Source organism: Protopterus annectens, chromosome 12.part0, assembly GCF_019279795.1.
Source record: "Protopterus annectens isolate FY-2018-M chromosome 12.part0, PAN1.0, whole genome shotgun sequence".
Classification (NCBI taxonomy): Eukaryota; Metazoa; Chordata; order Ceratodontiformes; family Protopteridae; genus Protopterus; species Protopterus annectens.
Genome location: NC_056746.1, coordinates 271,218,404 through 271,240,924, shown reverse-complemented (window position 1 = coordinate 271,240,924; position 22,521 = coordinate 271,218,404). Strand labels below are relative to the sequence as shown.

At 41.4% G+C, this 22,521-nt stretch overlaps 1 protein-coding gene across 2 annotated transcripts in view; it reads right to left on the bottom strand.

Annotated features, from left to right (window-relative positions):
- DNAJA3 (DnaJ heat shock protein family (Hsp40) member A3) overlaps positions 1-22,521 on the bottom strand; it is a 911,667-nt gene that overhangs the window by 247,585 nt on the left and 641,561 nt on the right. For both annotated transcript variants that reach the window (XM_044089330.1, XM_044089331.1), the window contains exon 9: positions 9,010-9,125. In XM_044089330.1, coding sequence (XP_043945265.1) covers positions 9,010-9,125 — 116 coding nt within the window. The remainder of the gene's footprint in view (positions 1-9,009; positions 9,126-22,521) is intronic.

Here is a 22,521-nt window from a genome sequence, read left to right as displayed (position 1 = left end):
AGACATCATGCTGAGCCCATAAGCAGAACAGACAAAAACAACAAAATCTTTATGCACGATATGCTTTCCCACACTTCAAACAATTGACTTTTTTTGAACATTAAATTAGTACAGAAATTTCCCCAATGGGGTACTTTTTCTGACTGGAAGATGGCGGTTCTCTCGAAAAATGAGCTGACAGACTGTGAACAAACTGAATACACATGAAGTGCATCAAACTGCACAGCTAGAAAGAACTGAAGATGATGCTGAATGACACCCTTCTCATACCCAATATCCAGACATCAATCTTCGTATGCCCATCAGCTAGGGATGATGAAAAGATGCTGGAAATTTGATCGGTCGCGGGCTTCTGCATGGCAGGAAGACCCAAGAATTACTACTGCAACTTTGACTGTGAAAACCACAATCTATTCCACCAGCTTGCTTGCTTACTCTATGTTTGTTCTGCTTTCCTAACTCGTCTCTATCCATTTTCCTTAACTACACATAATTCACTCCCTTAACCACATAACATCGTCTGTTTCTGCATTCTTACACTTCCCCCAGAACAAACTACATTTATCTGGATATGTGACTCCATCTTCCCTGGTTAGCAGCACATCCTAAACTCTGTCCTTTCTGATATGCTCCTGCACAACTTCGCTGGACCCCTCATGGTTCCAGAACTTTCTCAACTCCTGCTCCTCCTCTACATTTGAGCTCCCAGGCTGATCCTGACAGACTCCGATCACCCACATATATTACACTGCTCCTCTTACCTATCTCTCATTTTCCTGCCCTGACATACTGAGTAAGTGATGTACTAACCAACCAGCACCTCCACCTTTTTCTTTTACCTTAACTGCTAGGGTAGTTAGTCTAGGTTCTGACACTGCTTGCTCCTTTGTTCCTTCTTGATTGGTATTCTCTTTTCTAAGCTCACATCTGATGCTCTCCTTTACAAAGGCTGCCTAATATATAGTCACTTCTCTGTTACTCCTGCACAACCTGTATCTAGGCAATTCCACCCCCCCCCCCGTGTCATTGGGTCATGTTTCTTTAATACCAGCAATGTATATCCTTTCTCCTACTGCAATACTGCCTGTAGTTCTTCCATTCCTTAATCAATACCCTTAGAACTGCAAAGCAGTACTACTCAGGTATGCTCTCAGTCACATTTGCTTGTTGTTCTTTATGGTCTGCTTCCGTTTTTCCTTCTTTCAGGTCCTGGAATACCAGCCCCTTCCACTTTGCTTCAGTGCCACTCTGTCTATCTTAAAGGTCCAATCACTGAGAAATACATTTCCATTCCAGCAGAGTGCCGCTATTGCTTTTTTGGCTAAGATTCAGCTTGTTCATAGCACACAGCCGGCCACATCACTCCCAATTTTCAAACCAGTCACAAACCCCCCCCCCCCCATGACAATGCAGCATTTTGCTCCTTAATCGCCTCTTTCCCCAGCAGGTTGGTTACCAGCAGAGCTAAATCCTTCAAACCCCTCTTCCCAAACAAGCATCTTTGCCACTTTCCAGTTAGTCTAGCCCCATCAGTTATCACCTCAGACATGCCACTAGCACCTACATGCACCACAGCAAACATCCACCTGTCCCTCAGTCATCACCTTCAACCTAGCCCAAGACTAATCTAAGCCCTGTGACTGGTTTGAATGCAGTCTGTTTTCTTCCTCTCTTGGCATGAAAGTTTCCTTACAGACAGATTCTTGAAGCAAAAAGTACAGTTTTGTACCTACCATAAATGTAGATGTTCGAGTGTTCACACTGCTGCAGTCATCACTCTTGGGTTATCCTGCCGTCAGGCGGTCCCGCAGTCGGCCCGAGTTCCAAAGTCTTGGTCCAGCATCGGTTGCTGTCGCTTCTTCCCTGACGTCAGTGCGCCAGGGGTACATAAGATGCATCAGACGCCATTTTCTTCAGTTTTTCTTGCCCCACATGTCAGGTGCCCCCAATAGGTAGGCAATACATACTGCTATATAAAAATATACATATAAAAATAAAACAATACCTTCAGTCACAAGCAAATATACCACAGAGGTTGTATAGGATAGAAAGGAATAGATAAGTCCACCTAGTTCAGAGGGGATGGAGGGAGGGTAACCTGGACTGCAGCAGTGTGAACACTCTAACATCTACATTTATGGTAGGTACAAAACTGTACTATGTTCATCGTGTTACACTGCTGCAGTCATCACTCTTGGGTTGAATCCCAAAGCTAAGGCTGGGTGGCGGAACTAAACAGGGTTTGTAGAGGCTAGTAGGCCCTGCAGAACTGCAGTAGCAAAGCCAGCTCTGGTTTTAGAATACAGAGGTAAGTGATAGTGCTTGGTGAAGGTGTGCACTGAACTCCAAGTTGCAGCCTCCAAAATATCTTTGGTTGGTAACCCTCTGAGGAAGGCTGTTGATGTTGCTGTAGCCCTGGTGGAATGGGGCCTGATGTTACAAGGCACAGATTTCCCATGGTGTGGGTAGCAGAAACGGATACAATGTCCTATCCATTTTTAAATGGTCTGTTTTGAGATAGCTTTTCCTTGAGATCCTGCAGCACAGGATACAAAGAGCTGGTCAGATTTTCTGAAAGCCTTAGTTTTATCCAAGTAGTAACGTAATTGTCTGTGAATGTCCAAAGAGTGTAGGAGCCTTTCCCCTTTGTTCTTGGGGTTTGGATAAAAGGTGGGCAAATTAATGGTTTGGTTTAGGGCCACACTGGATACCACCTTTGGCATAAAAGAAGGGTTAGTTCATAAAGAGACTCTGTCTTGATGAAAAATAATGAAAGGCTCCTTTGCCATTAGGGCCTGTAGTTCTGAGACTCTTCGTGCTGAAGTTATTGCTAGTAGCAGGGCAGTTTTCCATGATAGGAACTGTAGATCAGCAGTGAAAGCTGGTTCAAAGGGCGGAAGTGTAAGCTTTTCCAGAACAAAGTTGAGATCCCAAGTTGGTGTTGGTGCTCTCCGGGGCGGTCTTATGTTCTTAGCCCCTCTGAGGAACTGTCTTAGTAATGGATGTGAAAATATAGGAGGATCCGTGTTGTACTGAGTTGAAATAGCTGAGGCGTGGATCTTAATAGATGAGAAGGAAAGTCCTTTGTGCAACATCTCAGTTAAATATTGAAGAATCTGAGGAATATTTGGGACAAGGGGATTTTGGCCTTTAGCCTGGTTCCAGGCGCAGAATCTTTTCCATTTGTCTGAATAGACTTTCCTGGTGCTGGGCCTCCTGGCCTCCAGAATGACGTCCATCACAGCTTTAGAGAAAAGTGCTGACTGGTTATTTAGGCAATTTGCCATACAGCCAGATTTAAAGTCTTGAGCTGGCTATGTAGAATCTGATTGTTTTGCTGAGTGAGCAGGTGAGGAATTGTAGGCAAAATCCATGGTGGGCCTTGAGCCATGTTCCTTAGTATTGGATACCAGTGTTGGCGTGGCCAGTCTGGAGCAATGAGCATCATTTGTGGCCTCTCTAATCTGGCTTTCAGCAGCACCTTTGCCAGAAGAGGCAGCGGAGGAAAGGCATACACTGTCAATGCTTTCCAAATGAATGAGAGGGCGACCACTTTCCAAGCTAGTGTGTGGTATGTCCTTGTGAAGAATTTCCATAGTTGGTAGTTTTGGGAGGAAGCAAACAGATCTATGTCTGGGCTCCCCCATTTTTGAGTTATCATTGCGAATACTTGTGGATCTAGTTTCCACTCGTGAGGATCTGTGATGTTTCTGCTTAGATAGTCTGCCAGTGTGTTTTTCTTTCCTGGCAGGAATTGTGCTTGTAGTTGAATTTGGTAGGTCAGTGCGGTGTTCCACAAGGTCATTGCTTGTCTGCATAGGGGGTAGGAGTGTGTGCCCCCTTGCTTATGTACCACATCACTGTGGTGTTGTCAGTCTTTATTAGGAGTTGTCCTGGATGTAGAAGGTCCTTAAAAGCTGTTAGGGCATTTTGTACAGCTAGCATCTCTTTTTGATTGATATGTAGATGCCTTTGGTTTGCAGACCATTTGCCCTGAATACACTGTCCTGCCGTGTGTTCTCCCCAGGCATAATCCGATGCATCTGTTATTATAGTTTGCCTGGCTGTAGGTAAGGTGAAAGGCTGACCTTTGCTGAGGTGACATGCCTGAGCCCAGCATAGAAACTCTTGTTGAAGGCAGGGAATGAGTGGAATTATTGTTTCCAAGCTGTGGCTGTGTTGAGACCATACGCTTTTCAGATACCATTGTAATTTCCTCATATGCAGTTTTGCAAATGGTATTAGTAGTATGCAAGATGCCATGAATCCCAAGGCCTGCAGAATTTTTCTTGCAGGGAGTTGGGTCTTTGTTGCCATCATTTTGAAGTATTGAGTCAGTTGTCTTTGCTTGTCTGGCATGAGGTAAGCCATCTGGGCCGTTGTATTTAAGCTGGCACCCAGGAATATTATGTCTTGTGAGGGCACTAGTTTTGACTTCTTTTCGTTTACTGTGTACCCTACGCAACTTAGTAGGTTTTTGACAAATGCCAGATGCTGTAATAGAATGTCCTTGCTTTCTGCTTGAATAAGGCAGTCATCCAGGTATGGATATATCTGAATCCCTCTTTGTCTGCAGTATGCAATTACTGGTGCCAGGCATTTTGTGAAGACCCTGGGTGCAGTAGATAAGCCAAAGGGCAGTACAGAGAATTGGTAATGGATTGAACCTGCAATAAATCGGAGGTATCTTCTGCAATTTTGTCTGATAGGGACATGCAGGTATGCCTCCTTGAGGTCCAACGTTACTAGCCAAGCCTTCTTGCCCAGCATGGGCACAAGTTGCTGTAGTGTTAGCATCTTGAATTTGGGTACTTCCAGCTATGTGTTTAGAATTGAGAGGTCCAGAATGGGTCTCCAGGCTTTGTCCTTTCGGGGAACTAGAAACAGTCTTGAGTAAAATCCTTGTCCCTGCTCCTGTGTAGGAACCTGCTGAATGGCTCTCATGTCCATTAGAGCTGAAATTTGCTTTTGAGCCTCTGCCCATTGATTTGGTGGCAGGTTTGGCATTCCTTTTATCCTTGGCAAAGTGTGGAAGTGGAATCTGTATCCTTGAGATACAATATTTAGGACCCATTTGTCTTTTGTGATGATGTGCCAATTGTCTGCAAAAAGTGCTAGTTTTCCCCCCAAGGGAGCTGCCAAGAGGGTTTTGCTTGGTAGTCTGAGGGGTAAGTCATTGTGTTTGTCTTCTGGTAGTTTGAGACCTGTCTTCTCCTCCTTTTTGGGTTGTGGCACTCCATTCTCGAGGCTGGTAAGAGCCTTGTGGCTGGTCTCTGCCTCTTGGGCATCTGTATCTGCCCCTCTGTGGTCTGGCAGAAGCTGGAAAGGACCAGTTTTTGGTTGGCCAATTTCTGCTGAAACGAGGAGGTTGAACCTGTAAAAAATCCTTGACCGTCTGCATAGATTTTGCCTTATCCTCCATTTTCTTTAAAACTTCTCCTGCTTTTACACCAAATAAAACATCCTGCTGTAAGGGTGCATCCAATAACTTTGCTTTAACATGATCAGGTAAAGTTTGTTCTTTTAACCAAGCATGCCTACGTATGACAGACCCTGTCACTGCTGCTCTACAAGAAGCTTCCAATGAATCAAATCCACATTGCAAAGTATGTTTTCCCACTTGTTCAGCTGAGTGCAACAAATCTTGCATTTCCTTGTAATCTGGCTGGTCTGTATGTGCGAGCATTTTTTGTTTTAATTGAGACATCAGATATTGTTGATATTTCAGCATGTGAAACTGACAATTTAAGGCCCTCATAGCTAGAGTAGCTGAGGTATATACTTTCTTTCCCCATCTGTCTAGTGCTCTAGAATCCCTTTCAGAGGGCACAGGATTTTTAGCAGTAGAGGCTTTAACCCCTTTGGGACCCTGGGAAATGGTTTCTGGATCAGCAACAGGGCTTTTATACAGGAATTTGTGTGAGTCAGGGACTCTGTAGTATCTGTCTGGTTTGGCTGGTGCAGGAGGTAGTGAATCTGGGTTAAGGCTAGATTCTGAATAAACATCATCCACAATGTCTAACACGGGTGGTATTGCAAGTGGTCTGTGCTGGGGTAATAAAAGGAACTCACGGAGCCTTTTCTTAGAATCAGAGTAATCCTGGCCTCCCCAGTGGAAATGTTCCCTCATAGTATGCAAGGTTTCCCCAAAAGAGTAGTCTTCTGGGGGAGATGCAGAAGGGATATAGACTCTTCAGCATCAGAATCTTCATAAGGGGGAAAGAAAAATTCCTGTTCCTCAGAAGAGTCTGAGGAAATTGAAACCTGGTCAGAGGAAGCGTAGTCCTCCTCCTGCCTTGGCCTTTTATCAGGAGGGGGATGGGAACCCCTGATTAGGGTAATTAAGTCTTCAGCCATCTTAAGCATCTGTTTCCTAGGCATGGGGCCTTGTACTGGAGACTGCTGTGAAGTCTTCTTTGTTTTTAAAGGAGTTTTCAGTTTTGCATAGGATTTAATAGTGAGTGTAGTCAGTCTGAAGACACCTTCAGCGACTGAAGGCGTTTTAATGGCACCGGAATCTCCTTCAGGCATGGAGTTGGAAGGGCCCAAAGGTAAAGGTTGTGGAGGCCCAGTAATCTCTGCTTGTGAATCGGATGTCGCCTAGGGTTCTAAATCAGCGGTCGTCAGGGGCTGCGTAGGCACCTCACTGAAAACCGGAGAACCGACGACTGGCCTAGCAGAGGCCTCGGAGTCCGGTTTGGATTTCAGCTGCCTGTCCTTATCTTTGCGTTTTTTATGCATTCCGGTCGTCGGTAGCTCAGACGGCATGGTATAATTAAATTTCCTACCAAAATAATGTCGGGTGAAATCAAACAGACGTTTAATAGTTCATTTATTAAACCTTGCACAAAACCGACAACCTGTGACGTCGTCGTCTGGGCCTAGGCAAGGAATACAATAAGAATGAAAGTCCTTATGAGGTATTTGCTTCCCACAAGAAATGCAATTGTTAACTTTTTCTGACATTGGACTGAGGCAAGAAAAGGTTCCCCAACGGGGTACTTAGCTTTATGAAGACTTCGGTCTGAAATTCGATTTGAAATTCTCAGGAGTCGGCCGACTGGCACTTGCGAACTGCTTCTGCTTTGGGCACCGCGCGGCAAGAAAGACTGAAGAAAATGGCGTTGGATGCATCTTATACACCCCTGGCGCACTGACGTCACGGAAGAAGCGAAAGCAACCGACGCCGGACCAAGACTTTGGAACTCGGGCCGACTGCGGGACCGCCTGATGGCAGGATAACCCAAGAGTGATGACTGCAGCAGTATAACACTATGAACATCTCTCTTTTTTCAGTTCCACTGGCATGTCTTCTTCACTTTCTGCCCCACACCACCATCTCCCAAAACACTTCTTCTTCTTTAGTTCTACTACCCCCAGCCTTCCTCAATGCCTGCCCTAGCTGCTTCCCTCACTGTGCTCCATCTGACATACTTTCCATTTCTACTGCATTTTTCATGCAAGCCCTCTCCCTTCCTTTGTCTTTTTTACCTCAAGTCTGTCCTTCCCATTTGGCTGAGTGTTCTTCCCTGGTCATTTCCCTCCATCTACCTTATGATGTTGAGCTCTGCGAGGCCATCTCGGTCCACCTACTCTTCTTTCCTTGTCACTGCTCTCTGTAACTGTCATCTGAACAAGAAGTTGCTCTCTACTTCTTTCTTTTGAACCTATATCTTTCACTTTCTCCTTTTGCCTTACTCTGGGCCACCCACCATAACTGTACTACTATGAAAATTGCCCATGTACTTCTGTCCTCTATTTTTCATCTTTCTTCACTTTATCCAGACTATTCTATCCAATGGGTTCTAGTTTCACTTTCTTCCCTGGTACCAGTTTGTCCTTTCCTTTCTGACTAACAAATCTACTACCATCGCTATCTATCATGAAGCTATCCCACTGTTCTATAAACTTCCAACATCTTATTTCACTCTGAAGCCCCCCGATCAAATGGATGACTCACATCCACAACTCACAAATTTTTCTAATCTTCTTTTTCAATCTGTGCTACCCCCTTCATGCTGCCCAAACACTTACATCCATCACTTCTGCTCATCTGTGCTCACGCTCTTTTTAATTTCTATAGTAGCAGCTTTTTTTGCATCTAGCTAAGCCCTTCTAGTGCTACTCCTGACCTGCTAGTTTAACAGATGAGCGACAAAGTAAATGGTGATTAAAAAAAAAATGACAATACCTGGGAAATTATACACTTCAATTAGTTGCAATTAAGTGACAGAATGTTTCCATAACATCTGATAATGTGGCCTGCGGTTATGCAACATCAGGGCAAGGTATCAGTTGCAGAGCAAGACCCTCCATGTGTGGGGGTGGGAAGCCTGTCTCCACATAACCCAAGCCTTAATTCTTCCCCATTTCTTTTTTTCGCCCCTCAACTTTGCAGAAATGTCATATTACCCAAGAGGTTGAATTTTCAATGAGATGGCTACAACACACTCAAGGTCACAGGAGAGGCCACAAAGCAGTCTGCCTCCATATAGTTTTCCACCATAAACTGATCTGCCAGTTAAGTTATCTAAACCAGTTGGTTTAAGCTTACCACTTTCGAATTACCACTTAACTAACTTTAAAATGCCTTACTCATAAACAATGAGAAAATATGCACAGTATCTCACAAGGCAAACTGCTGGATCTCTAAGATGTAGACAGTTTACTTCTCTTCAGATACCACACAAGTACAAAGTATATTTTTTCTTAAGCTTACTATGCAGATTAAAAACAGACCGTACAACAAATACAGACAGATACATCAAAAACTTGAAATTTACTGCACAATGTTCCTTACCTTTTGAAATAGATTATATTCTACAATTTCCTACTCTGGTAATTATACTCTGTGTATACCAATGAAAAACATGCTCTATAGTCCTCAGTTTGAAGGACATAAATTTGTTTTTAAGATTTTGTCAAACACTACTGGATATGTTTCAATCAGAATCAAAAGTCACTGTTTTTACAAAACACATTCTCAGTTCAGTAAATGCTGACACTTACTTTGGTATTCTGATCTTTACGTGGATATAGTGATCTCCATACCCATAACTGTTTACTCTAGGAATGCCTTTACCAGAAAGTCGAATCCTCTGGTCTGACTGTGTTCCTGGAGGAATCTGTGAAGGACAAGCAATTCCAGACATTAGTGCTGCACTCTAGAAACAGCTACTCCGTCAATACTAGCCTTGGTAATAAGAAAGCAACAAAGCAGCTGTCATGTAACAAAGTCAAGAAAATAAAGAACAAGTTTGAACTAACAGTTTTCTTGAATAAATAGGAAGTTCCTTAAGAGCACACAAGATCATTTAGCACGTCTAGCCTTTAAATTCAAACCGTCTCGGACAAAACTGTGTCTTGGCAAGGGAGAAAAGAAAAAAAATTGTTGTTCTGTGGTCATAGTTGATTCTGATTTATGATAGATGGCACCTATGCTGTTTCTTAGGCAACAATCTCAGTGCTACTGACATTTGGCAAAAATCTTTTCATTTTAAGAGTATCCTTTTGTCAAGAACTTTTATTGGGTTACTGAGAAGGCCTCTCTCTATAAGGATCTTTTCATATTTTTCTGCCATTGCTATCAGGTTGCGGCCCTTCCAGCATTCCTTCATTACTAAACTACAGCTGCATCTACATACTCACCATTACTGTAAAGGTTTACACTCACTGCTACATTATGAATCTTTAAGCATTGGAGATGCACCTCAGGTGAACATCTGAACACTAAACCTGACTTTTAGGAATTTCAGACTTCATCATGCAAGGCTACCCTTTCCTCATGTTGCACGTATTAGTAGGATTCACAGTATAATTTGGAGGGCTAGCAACATCTCTTATGTGAATAAAGGGCATTTCTGGCCTTAGGCATGGGTCACCTAGATGGCCTCTATGGCACCACCCAAAGCTGGCTGATTGTTCTCCATCACCCGCAGCACAAGTTAGTGGTTACTTCAACTAGCCAAGCCTGCAGTCCTACAAGCAAAGTACTGCACTTTTAACTTCAATGATCTGCTCAGTCCCACCTAGAAACTACAGAACAGATCACTTAGCCTCAAAGCTCTGAGGCTCTGTGATTCATTGCTTAGATCACATAGGGTGGCACTGAGCAAGATACCAGGAAAATTTTAAATCATGGAGGGTAATAACCACAACAGTATAGTGAAGATCTGCAATGTGGAGGGTCTGAAAAAGAATGTGTGGTGCAGCAGGTACGTTTTCTTTTATTTTGGATCCCTGAAAGGCAACTAGATAGCTGTGTGTCTGAAATGTTCCTGATTTTGACTCATATTTGCCATCCCTTGTAATCATTTTGGTTTTCTAATAAATCACTGAGGATTAAGTCAGCCAATAATACAAGACATTTAGAGTTTCATACTTTGTATTCTTCAGAAAATGTGCAGTGATACAAATGATAAAGCAACATTTAAAAAATGATCCCCTATTTTGGGCCTTTGTCTCCCCAGTTACATTTAGTTTGTCCCGACTTCCTGAGCAAAGTTGAGAGTTACATGCTCTACTGTCCCTAATTTTTCCTCATATTTTTGGTTGGTTCCTTGCAAAATGTTTAGTTTTGTGTATACAAGAGAGTTGCTGCACACTGAATGATGTACATTTGAGCTTCAGACATTGCACCTTTCAGAAAACACATGCTAATGCAAAACCTGTTACTTTAGCAATTTTGTAAATATGATTCTTGTGTCAAGGATCAGAAAGTTACTGAATGCATTACTTTGTAGCCCTTACTTTATAAATTAGTAGCTATAATTGATGGGTCTGCCTGTGGAGGAAATTGTCTTGACCGTCTGCTCTTTGTTCATTATTGTGGCTTGCAGAGGTAAGATTTGATTTGTGGAAAGTAACCTGGAATACTTTAATATGTGGCTACTTAAAGTACTTCAAAATGTTTATCTGGCTGCCACAAATGTATTCCTTTTCATACCAGGACACAAATTATACTAAAATGCTCTTGGGTTTACCCTATTTATTTTCAGACTAGATTAATGGCAGTGCCACTGGTTTTTGTATGCTAACAGAATTATTTACAAAGACTGGTCCAAAGAACCAGCTTTATTTTAATGCAGTCAGATAAGTCAACCCATTCTTCAACTTCCAATATACCCACCAATTTCTCATCTGCACCTGATCCTCCACTGTATTTAATGTCTCTGGGCCTCGGTGGTGCAGCGGTTAGCATTATCGCCCCACAGCAAGAGGTTCTTCGGTTCGATTCTTGGCTGAAGTTCTGTGTGGAGTCTGCATGTCCTCCCTGCGGCTGAGTGAGCTTTAAAGACATGCAGGTAGGTGCGTGTAGGTGTGCCTTTTGTGAAGGTTGGGCGTCGGGCTGGCAACTTGGCACTGTAAAAATCCACTGCCAATCAATCTGTGGACCGGTGATCCTCTGTGGTGAACCCTAACTGGGAAAAGCCGAAAGACATTGCTTTTTACTCTGCTTTTGAAAAGAACTTAGTCTAAAATTTACATTTTTGCTTATATAAGCTCTTGTCTAGAGAAGAAAACTTCATTGTCCCATAATGTGAATAAAAACTGAACTCTATACTTTGAACTCGCATCTAGGTGGTCTGTCTCAAAGAAAGTAGCATGCTAAGTAACAACAAAGCAATTAAATGGAGACATGAATGGAATATGTTAAGACCAGGGAATGCCTCTGGTACTACATGAACACAAAGATTAGTAGTAGCGACATCATAAATACTCTCAAATGGACAAAGTCTACAGTAATCAGAGAGATTTCTATATAACTCCATATTAAAAAAAATCCATCTCTTGGGACAACTCTCCTGCAAGAAAAGAGAGCAGAGTATGAAAGGTGTTACCCGTGTGCAAGGTGGTACTGCCCTGTGTGTAAGTGACCTTGTAAGAAGTCTGTAAGGCTGACTGTCACATACGTCTACTGGGATGAAGGACCACCTTTAAAAAAGGTGCAGCCTCATGGTCAGCACCTGAGAAGATGGGGAGAAAAAAACACTTGAAAAGCTCTGTTTTAACAGACACTTTGAGGCAGGGAATTGTGGGATCCCTGACAGAGGTAACACTTTGCAGTTGTGACCAGAAATATCACTATATACAGAGAACTGAGTACAAGGGAATGTACACTTGTGGATACATATACATGACAGGCTGCAGAAAGAAAAACAACAAACTAGTCTCATAAAAAAATCCCAATCAGGAACTGAAATGTTCTGCAACAAAAATACTGTGTTACACATGTAAACATGTGGACTGAAAACAGAATAAAGTCAGAACAATGACATCAGAGGATGGTGGCAAATTCTCTCCTAGGTATTATGCAGACTATTCATACCAGAAAGAGACTACCACTGAACTAAAGAATGTGAAACAAAGGTAGGGAAGATTTGCTTTTGATCAGGTAGGAAATTGTGTTTAGTTTGCTAGACATTGTCCTACTCATATCTAAAACTGTACGCAAGTGTGAACAAATGTAAGAGGTAAAAAAGTTAAGGTACATGCATAGTGCTGTGCAGCAACAGCAAAGAGGAACAAAAAGAGTAGTCTGAGGCATGACTGGAAATGGCCACAGCAAATAAGACTGCGCATGTGTGTATGTATGTGTGTATATATATATATATATATATATATATATATATATATATATATATATATATATATGTGTGTGTGTGTATGTATATATACACACACACATACATTATACATACATACATACATACATATATATTCACTTTGGAATCTCAAGATACTGAAATATCAAACTTCAATATCTCGAGACCAAAACAACGAAAGTGCAGTTGATGGAAACCGCATATTGTCGAATCAGCAGTAGGTGTGCTGTTCTTCCTGGTATGCTGTCACTTTAAGGTTTAGTGGTGTACGGGTGAGAAAGATGGCGGCCGACATGTGGTTGTGTTCAGAGAATCAGGTAGGGAAGTTTTAGAAGTCAGTTAGGGTAGGTAGGTGAGTGTGTTTGTAATGTAAGTTTTGAAAGTGGGGTGTTTTGTATATGTGTAGTGTGTTTCTTGTGAGATGAGTACAACAGTGTGCAACTGGGGAGTAGGGCATGTTACATTAGGTTTGTTTTTTTCTTGTGTTAGTGCAACCTCGGCGTTGGTATATATAAGTAGCTTGGGGTTGTTGGGCTGCAGGGGGGCTTGCCCCCCTGCTTATATTTTGCCACAGTGCTGTGAGGTTTTTTTTTTTTTTTTTTGTGAGTTTATGTGAGGGGAGGGTTGGGTATACTTTTTGTCTGTAGACTTCGATGTTTTGGTTGTCGGTGTTTTGTTTTTTTGCACTTTCATTGTTTTGGTCTCAAGATACTGAAATTCGATATTTTAGTATCGCAAGTTTCCAAAGTAAAAATATATATACACACACATTATACACATATACATACACACACAAACATATACACAGCTAGTGTCAAAGTAAAGTTAAAATCATATTAAATGTGCTGTTAAAATAATTATATACTCCAAGTTGTTAAAACAACTGCACTGATGAAGGCTGAATCTGCATAATGCCAATGAAATGTCTGTGATACCTTTTAAAATGGAAAATTACAGAAGTTTTCTGGCAGTCTAAACAGTTTCCCTAAGTTAAAAGCATTCAATTACACCATTTCTTCTTCATGTCGCCAAGTATCCAGAAATGGAAAGCATGTAAAGTTGTTCCCATTCTATACTAAACTTGTCTCTAAACTGAGTAGCAGACATCAACTTTTAAACTATATATACAGGCTCTTTACACACTCTTCAATTAAAGGGTACCATGAAAGCAGCTCTGTGCACTACCAACTTGCAAAGCTGCATATAATATATCTCAGTTTTTATTGTATTTCTTTTTTTTTTTTTTTTTTTACACTTTGTTGTTCAGGTTAGTCTCACTAGGCAAATGGCCTCTTTTCATGGGAGACGAGGTGGTATTCATACTGACTAGGAGAAATTTGGCTGTGGAGTATTCATACTGCCTAGGAGAAATTAGGCCAGGGCATCTGGGAATTTCCCCTACTCTTGGTGGTACAGGAAAGCATTTGTGTGTGACACAATGGACTTCCTTGTTCCAGACATGGAGATGGCCTGGAGAAACAGGGAGAAAAAGTACAGTTGTGTACACCTACCATAAATGTAGATGTTCGAGTGTCTTCACTGTTGCAGTCATGACTGTAGGGTTCTCCCCTGCCGGCAGGCAGCCCTCGATCGGCCAGAATCCCAAAGTCTGGGTCCGGCGTCGGCTGTTCAGCCATGCTCCCTGACATCAGAGCGCCAGGAGTACAAAGCTGACAGCCGACGCCATCTTCTCCAGTTTTTCTTGCCCCAGATGTCAGGAGTCCCAAAATGAAAAAGGTCCCATAACCTTTGCAAATACACCTCAGAAGAATGGTGAAAAAAGGAACTACACAAAAGTAAAAATAAGAGGGGGCAGGAGGGAGGGAAACCCAGACTGCAACAGTGAAGACACTCGAACATCTACATTTATGGTAGGTATACACAACTGTACTATGTTCATCGTGTTTCACTGTTGCAGTCATGACTGTAGGGTAGAATCCCAAAGCTGAAAGAAAGGGAGGAGGTCAAAGAAGAAGGGGCGGCTAAAAGGCCCTGCAAGACTGCAGAGGCAAAGCCTGCCCTAGACTCAGAGTAGAGAGGTAAATTGTAGTGCTTAGAAAAAGTATGCACTGAACTCCAAGTTGCAGCTTCCAAAATGTCTTTGGTAGGAACTCCCCTGAGGAAGGCCGCGGAAGTGGCAGCAGCTCTGGTGGAATGAGTCCTTATACTCCCTGGGATTTGCTTTCCATGGTGTGAATAACAAAATCTGACTCCATGAGCAATCCATTTAGAAATGGTCTGTTTTGAAATGGCTTTACCTTGGGAACTTGAAGCATAAGAAACAAACAATTGTTCTGATTTTCTGATGTCCTTGGTTCTGTCCAGGTAAAAACGTAGTTGTCTGTGTACATCCAAGGAATGTAAGATCCTTTCCCCTTTATTTTGAGGAGCGGGGAAAAAGGTTTGTAAGTGGATAGTTTGATTTAAAGCCACTTTGGAAACCACCTTAGGCATGAAGGTAGGATTAGTCCTCAAAGATACCCTGTCTTGATGAAAAATAATATAAGGTTCCACAGCCATAAGAGCTTGTAACTCTGAAACTATCCTGGCAGAGGTTAGGGCTAACAAGATAGCTGTCTTCCAAGATAAAAACTTGATGTCAGAAGAGGCAGCAGGCTCAAAAGGAGGCAAGGTTAGTTTTTCCAAAACATAGTTGAGATCCCAAGCAGGAATGGGAGGAGATCTAGGAGGTCTTAAGTTCTTAGCTCCTCTGAGAAACTGTCTCATGAGCTGGTGGGAAAAGATGGGAGGGTCTGTATTATAATGAGCAGAAATAGCAGAGGCATGTATCTTAATGGAAGAGAAAGAGAGACCCTTATGTAAGAGATCTGTCAAGTAAAGTAAAATTAAAGTAATGTTAGGAAGAAGAGGATCAGAATCCTGAGCCTGCATCCAGGAACAAAATCTTTTCCATTTTCCTGCATAAGATTTTCTAGTGCTAGGACGTCTGGCTTCTAAAATGACATCCAAAACCTGCTTGGGTAGGAAAGAAGAAATCAAGGGCCCTGGATTAACCAGGCCGCCAGGCTGAGAGTTCTGACATGAGAGTGTAGAACCTGACCCTGATGTTTGGACAGAAGGTTTGGAGACTGAGGTAAAACCCAAGGGGGCTCCAGGCATAGGTTTTTTAGAGTTGGATACCAAAACTGCTGAGGCCAATTTGGAGCCAGCAAGATTATCATCTTGGGCTTGTCCTGTTTTATCTTCAATAAGACCCGTGGAAGAAGAGGAAGAGGCAGAAAGACATATCCCGAGAGGTTCCTCCAACTGAATGACAGGGCATCCACTTTCCAAGCTTCTCTGTGGAAAGTCCTGGTGCAAAAATTCTGTAGTTGATGATTGAGATGGGATGCAAAGAGGTCTATGTGAGGACACCCCCAGACTGCTATCATCCTGAATATTTTGGTGTCCAGAATCCATTCATGTGGATCCGAAAGGTTTCTGCTCAGACTGTCTGCTAGGAAGTTTTGTTTCCCTGGTAGAAACTGAGCTTGAAGATCCAGATTGCAAGCTAGAGCTGTGTTCCATAGATCCATGGCTAGTCTGCAAAGGGGGTAGGAATGAGATCCCCCTTGCTTGTTTATGTACCACATAACTGTGGTGTTGTCTGTCCGTATTAGTAGTTGTCCTGGTTGTAAAAGATTCCTGAAGGCCAATAGAGCTTTCTGAATGGCTAAAATTTCCTTTAAATTGATATGCAGGTGCTTCTGATCCTTTGTCCAAAGGCCCTGCACACAGTTGCCCCGGAAATGGGCTCCCCAAGCATAATCAGAGGCGTCCGTGGTTAGAATCTGAGTGGCAGGAGGCAGACGGAAGGGTTTTCCTTTGTTTAGAGCACATGTCCCTGGACCACCAAAGAAATTCCTTTTGAAGGCAAGGAAGGACGGAGATCAGTATGTCTAAACAGTGGCAATGCTGAGACCGTACACTTTTTAGGTACCACTGTATTTTCCTCATGTGAAGTCTTGCATATGGCATGAGAAGGATGCAGGAGGCCATGTAACCCAAAGCCTGCAGGAATTTCCTTGCAGATAGTTGAGTTAAAGTTGCCAAGGTTTTGAAAGTTGAAGCCAGCTGTAATTGTTTTTCGGATGTCAGAAATACCATCTGGGTTGTGGTGTTTAGAAGAGCACCCAGAAAGGTTATCTGTTGTGATGGTGTCAAATTTGACTTCTTTATGTTTACAGAGAATCCTAGGAACTTGAGGAGGTTCTGTACAAATTCTAGATGCTGGAGTAAGACATCCTTGCTGTCTGCCTGAATAAGACAATCGTCCAGATAAGGGTAAATTTGAATTCCCTTGAGTCTGCAGTAAGCTACTACTGGAGCCAGGCATTTGGTGAAGACCCTGGGCGCAGTAGACAATCCAAAGGGCAGCGCAGAGAATTGAAAGTGCCCCGATCCGGCCTTGAACCTGAGGTATTTTCTGCGATCCTGCCTGATGGGAATGTGTAAATATGCCTCCTTTAAATCCAAAGTTACCATCCATGCATCTTTGGACAGCATTGGAAGTAGCTGCTGTAGAGTAAGCATCTTGAATTTTGGAATCTCTAGAAAAGTGTTTAAGACCGACAGATCCAGAATGGGTCTCCATGAGTTTTGCTTCCTTGGGACTAGAAAGAGCCTCGAGTAAAAACCTTTTCCCATCTCTGAAAGTGGAACCAGTTCTATGGCATTCATAGCCAAAACAGCTTCCACCTGGTTTAAGGCCTCCGTCCATTGATGTTTTGGAAGGTCTGGCCATCCGCTTGGCCTTGGCAAGGTATGAAAATGGAATTTGTAACCTCTTAAAACCACATCCAAAACCCACTTGTCTTGGGTTATTTGAGTCCAATTTTGATAAAAAAGAGAGAGTTTTCCTCCGAGAGGGGCTTCCAGGCAAGAAGTTCCTGTAGCCCAACAGAGGGAGTCATTGAGTTTGTTTCCTTTGAGTTTGTGACCTGTCCTCTCCCCCCCTAGGGGTGGAAGCAGTCCACTGTCTTGGTCTAAAAGAAGCTTGTGTTTGAGACCTTCCTCTGGAGCGTCTATATCTACCCCTGTGAGACCTGTCTGAAGTGGGAAAGGACCAATTTTTTGAAGGCCAATTCCTGCTAAATCTAGGTGGCTGTGCTTGTAAGAAATCTTTAACTGTTTGCATGGATTTCGCCTTATCCTCCATCTTTTTAATCACCTCTTCAGCTTTTGATCCAAACAAAACATTATGCTGAACAGGAGCATCCAATAATTTAGCCTTTACTTGTTCAGGCAAATTTTGTTCCTTTAGCCATGCATGCCTTCTAATGACTGTGCCAGAGGCCGCAGCCCTACAAGAAGCCTCCAAGGCATCAAATCCACAGTGTAAACCATGCTTCCCAACTTGTTCAGTGGCATGCAATAAGTCATGTAATTCCTTATCATCCGCACAGGCAGAAATGGAAGTAAGCTTTTGTTTTAAAACAGACAAGAGAAATTGCTGGTATTTCAGCATATGAAACTGACAGTTTAAAGCCCTAATGGACAAAGTAGCAGAAGTGTACACCTTTTTGCCCCATCTTTCTAAGGATCGAGAATCCTTTTCAGTAGGAATGGGATTGTTGGCAGAAGCGGCCTCAACTCCCTTAGGACCCTGAGAAATGGTTTCAGGGTCAGCAGAAGGGTTCTTGTATAAAAACTGGTGGGAATCAGGAACCCTGTAATATCTATCAGGCTTAACAGGAGCAGGAGGAAAAGAGTGAGGGGTTAAGTTAACCTCCGAAAAGGCATCATCCACAATATCCAAAACAGGAGGAATAGCCAGGGGCCTATGTTGGGGAAGAAGAAGAAAATCCCTCAGTCTTTTCTTAGATTCCGAATACTCCTGTCCTTCCCAGTGGAAATGTTCCCTCATTTCATGCAAAGTTTCCCCAAAAGAGAAATCCTCAGGGGGAGAAGCTGAAGGAATGGATTCCTCAGCATCAGAATCCTCATAAGGAGGGAAAGAATATTCCTGGTAAGAAGAAGAAACTGAGGAAACAGAAGCCTGATCAGAGGAATCATAATAAACATCCTGCCTTGGCCTTTTATCTGGAGGGGGATGTGAACCCCTAATCATAGTAAGTAAATCCTCCGCCATTTTGAGTAACTGTTTCTGTGACTTGGGAGCCGGTTCAGAAGAGGCCTGTGTTGCAGTCTTTGATTTAGAAGGAGTCTTTGCCTTTGTCTTTGGCTTTGCCTTTATTATAAGCTGAGTAGGCCTGAAAACCCCTTCGGAAGCCGGTACCTGCACAGCGGCTCCGGACCCATCCGAAGGAGCATTGTCCGAAGGTCCTTCAATAGAAATATTTAAAGGCCCGTTTGGCTCCTCATGAGAGTCTGTTTCGGCCATCGGTTCTGAAATGGCCGACGACGGGGGCTGCAAAAGCACCTCACTGACGACGGCCGAACCTGAAGCTGGCTCCGCTTGTGCGCTATCATCAGATTTGGACCTCGGAGGCCTGTCTTTATCCTTGCGACGTTTGTGAACTCCGGTAGCCGGAACCGTATCCGACGACATTTTGTAGTTAAAGCGCCTACCAAAGTAATGAAAAGCAAAATCGTACCTTCGCTTAATTGTACGTTGATTGAATCTAGCACAAAACCGACAACTAGCTACGTCGTGGTCAGGGCCTAAGCAAGGAATACAGTAAGAATGAAAATCCTTATGAGGTATTTGCTTCCCACATGAAATACAATTATTAACTTTTTCTGACATCGGAGTGGAGCAAGAAAAAGTTTCTAACGGGTACTTAGCTTTGAGTGGAGAAGAAAATCTTCGGACTGAAGTTTATCAGAAAAAATCGTCAGGAGTCAGCCGACCGGCACTTGCGATACTGCTATCACCGCACGGCAAGAAAGACTGGAGAAGATGGCGTCGGCTGTCAGCTTTGTACTCCTGGCGCTCTGACGTCAGGGAGCATGGCTGAACAGCCGACGCCGGACCCAGACTTTGGGATTCTGGCCGACAGAGGGCTGCCTGCCGGCAGGGGAGAACCCTACAGTCATGACTGCAACAGTGAAACACGATGAACATCATGGTTGATTCAGCTTGTGTTGAAAGTGGAATGGAAGTTACTGAAAATGTAGTTGAAATGGTAAAATCACAACTAGAAGTTTTTTTTCCCAATGATGTGGGTGCAGAAAAAACAGTGACACTGGAGAAAAAGGAGATTGTAGCTGAAACAGAGATGGATTCAGAGGAAAGCTTGCTGAAAAAAATGCATAATTATAACTCTCCAATTTGGAGGGATGGGATGATTTGGAAGAAATAAACCAAAGTGAACCAGAAAGTGGAGTAGCAATTTCATGGAGTGACATCATGGAAAAAAATAAAAGAAAAAGGAGAAGAGACTGCGCCAGAAAGTTCCAGAGACAAAAACCTATGCACAAACAGTTAGAGAAGGAACAAAGAAAAAAGAAATAAAAGAAACAAAAAATAAGTATACAGTAAGTTTGAGCAGTAAAAAAAAAAGTTTGGATAGGTATGAGGTTTGGGACTCTGTCATAGCACCTCTGGGTGTCAAAGGAAAAGAGGTAAGAGCATTTATTTTAATTGAGAGAGACTTTTTGTGACTTGATATTTGAGACTGGTCAGGCCATGGAAATTTTTTTGGGTGCATATGAACAAAATAAAAATATCTATCCATGGTCAGAATATGTGGTGCAAGCTTTATACAGATGAACAAAAAAAGAATAATGATCTAGTTCAGAACTGAAGTTGAAGCAAAAGAACTTAAAGAACATCTGTTAGCTGTATGTAAAGAAGTAATGGACGCAACAAAATATATGAGTATGGACTGGGGGATGGGAATGTGGAATAATGACGAAAATGGAAAATTATAATGTTATGCATGTATCTAGTATTAATGTTCATGGTAATATGGTTTTGTGAAATACAAGGGTCAACCAATGACATTTTTATGGAAAAAAATTATCATTTAATCAATGAATGTGATAAAAAAGATGTTATGTGGAAAAATAGGGCATAATGCAAAAAAAAAAGTGATTTAAAGTACAAAAAATGTGGCAATATTGGTCATTCATGGCTAGAATGTGAAATGAATGTGCAAGACTACAATTAAGTTATACAGGAGAAAGAGAAGAATGTGTGATACAAGACTGTACAAAACAATGACTGGTAAAGAGGTGATACAAGAAGTTAAAGTAACAAGGAAAAAGAAGCAGAGGAGACAAGTGAGGAAGAAGCTGGCTTGACGCACAGTAAGAAATAAAAAAAATTAGATAGGGAAAAGAGTTAAAGAAAGGAAAAGAAAAGTCAAAAATATAATGCTTAGAGAAAATAAGAAAGGAAAGGGATAAACATTCTACTATACCAACTGTTTTAAAAGCTGAAAATATTACCTTTAAATGTGAACAGTATGAAAACCCTTAAGAGAATAGGTATATTACAATGATGTGCTAGAGTAGATGCACATATTATTTTAGAAGATATTAGATTATTAACAGAGGAAGAAAGAACACAAACTGAAAAGCTTTGGAATTGTGCGGTAGTTTGGAACATGGAGAAAGAAATGTGCTCAAGCATATGTATATTACGTCAAGAAAGCATTAAAATACTAGATGTAACCATACTGGAACTAGGACGATTACGGTAACAGACTTGAGATGGAAAAAGTATGTTTATAGAATTATAGCTTTATATGCACATGTAACAAGAGAGTGAAATGTTTAAAAATATTCTTGAATACACTTGTGTAAATATGGACATTATAGTGGTTAGAGATTTTAATTGTACATCAAGAAAAAATAAGAGCAATTGCAATGTTAAAAATGGTTAAAGAAATTATGAGAAGTGTAAAATTAAGTGCATGGGAAAATAGCCATTGGACCTACAAAACGCATTAAATTAGGACAGAAATAGATTTTTAATACCTGATCGTTTAAAAGTTAAAAAAAAAGGAATCAAGATCATGTGGCTATATCGGATGAAGTACAGGAAAATGAAGAATATATTAGAAGAAGAAAAGGAATGAAGAGAATTAATGAAAAGGAATTAAATTTAGAAGAAAAAAATAAGGAATTATGAAAAAATAATATGAATATGAGAGAGCTGAGAATTGAACTATTTTGGTGGTTTAATTTTAAAGAGAAATAAAGTGTTTTTAGAATGTATAAGGAAGAAAAGGAGTGAGAGAAGATATTAAGTCAAACATTCAGAGACTTGGAGAAGAAAAATTCCTTTCATGAAAGAGAAATTTATAAAATGAATCTAACATTAACTTGTTATATAAGCAAAAATATTGTTTACAAGGAAAAAGAATAGGTAGCACCATATGTGAGTAAAATAATAAAAGGAGGAAAAATGGGAATTAAAAGTGAAAATAAACAAGACAGCAAGAAGGAATATACAAGATAATTAAAGAATAAGTATTGGAATTATTTGTTAAAAGAGAAGAAATCAGAGAACACATTTACAAAAGTGAAAAATTAAATAAAGAAAATAATGACTATTTAGAACAAAGAATAACTATGAAAGAACTGAATGAAATTCTAAAAGATTTTAACGTGAATTCTGCAACAGGACTGGATGAAATTGAATATGGTATGTATAAATAAATGGAGTGCCAAAAATGTTTTTATAGAAGTTATGAATGAATGGTTAGAAACTGAAATTAAAGAGAAAGATGTACGTACAGGAGTAATAAAATTTATCTTTAAAAAAGGAAATAAGACAAATAATTGGAGACCTATAAACACTGAATAATACGGATTGTAAAACTCTGAGAATAACAAAAAGGTTACAAAAATACTGATAGAATATATGACCAAAATGTATCTGGAAGAAAAGGAAGTCCAGAGGTATTATGAATAACAGAAATAATTGATATAAATAAAACTGTAGAAGCGAAGGTTATGATGGGGGATACAAGTAAAGCCTATGATAATATTCAGTATAACTCAT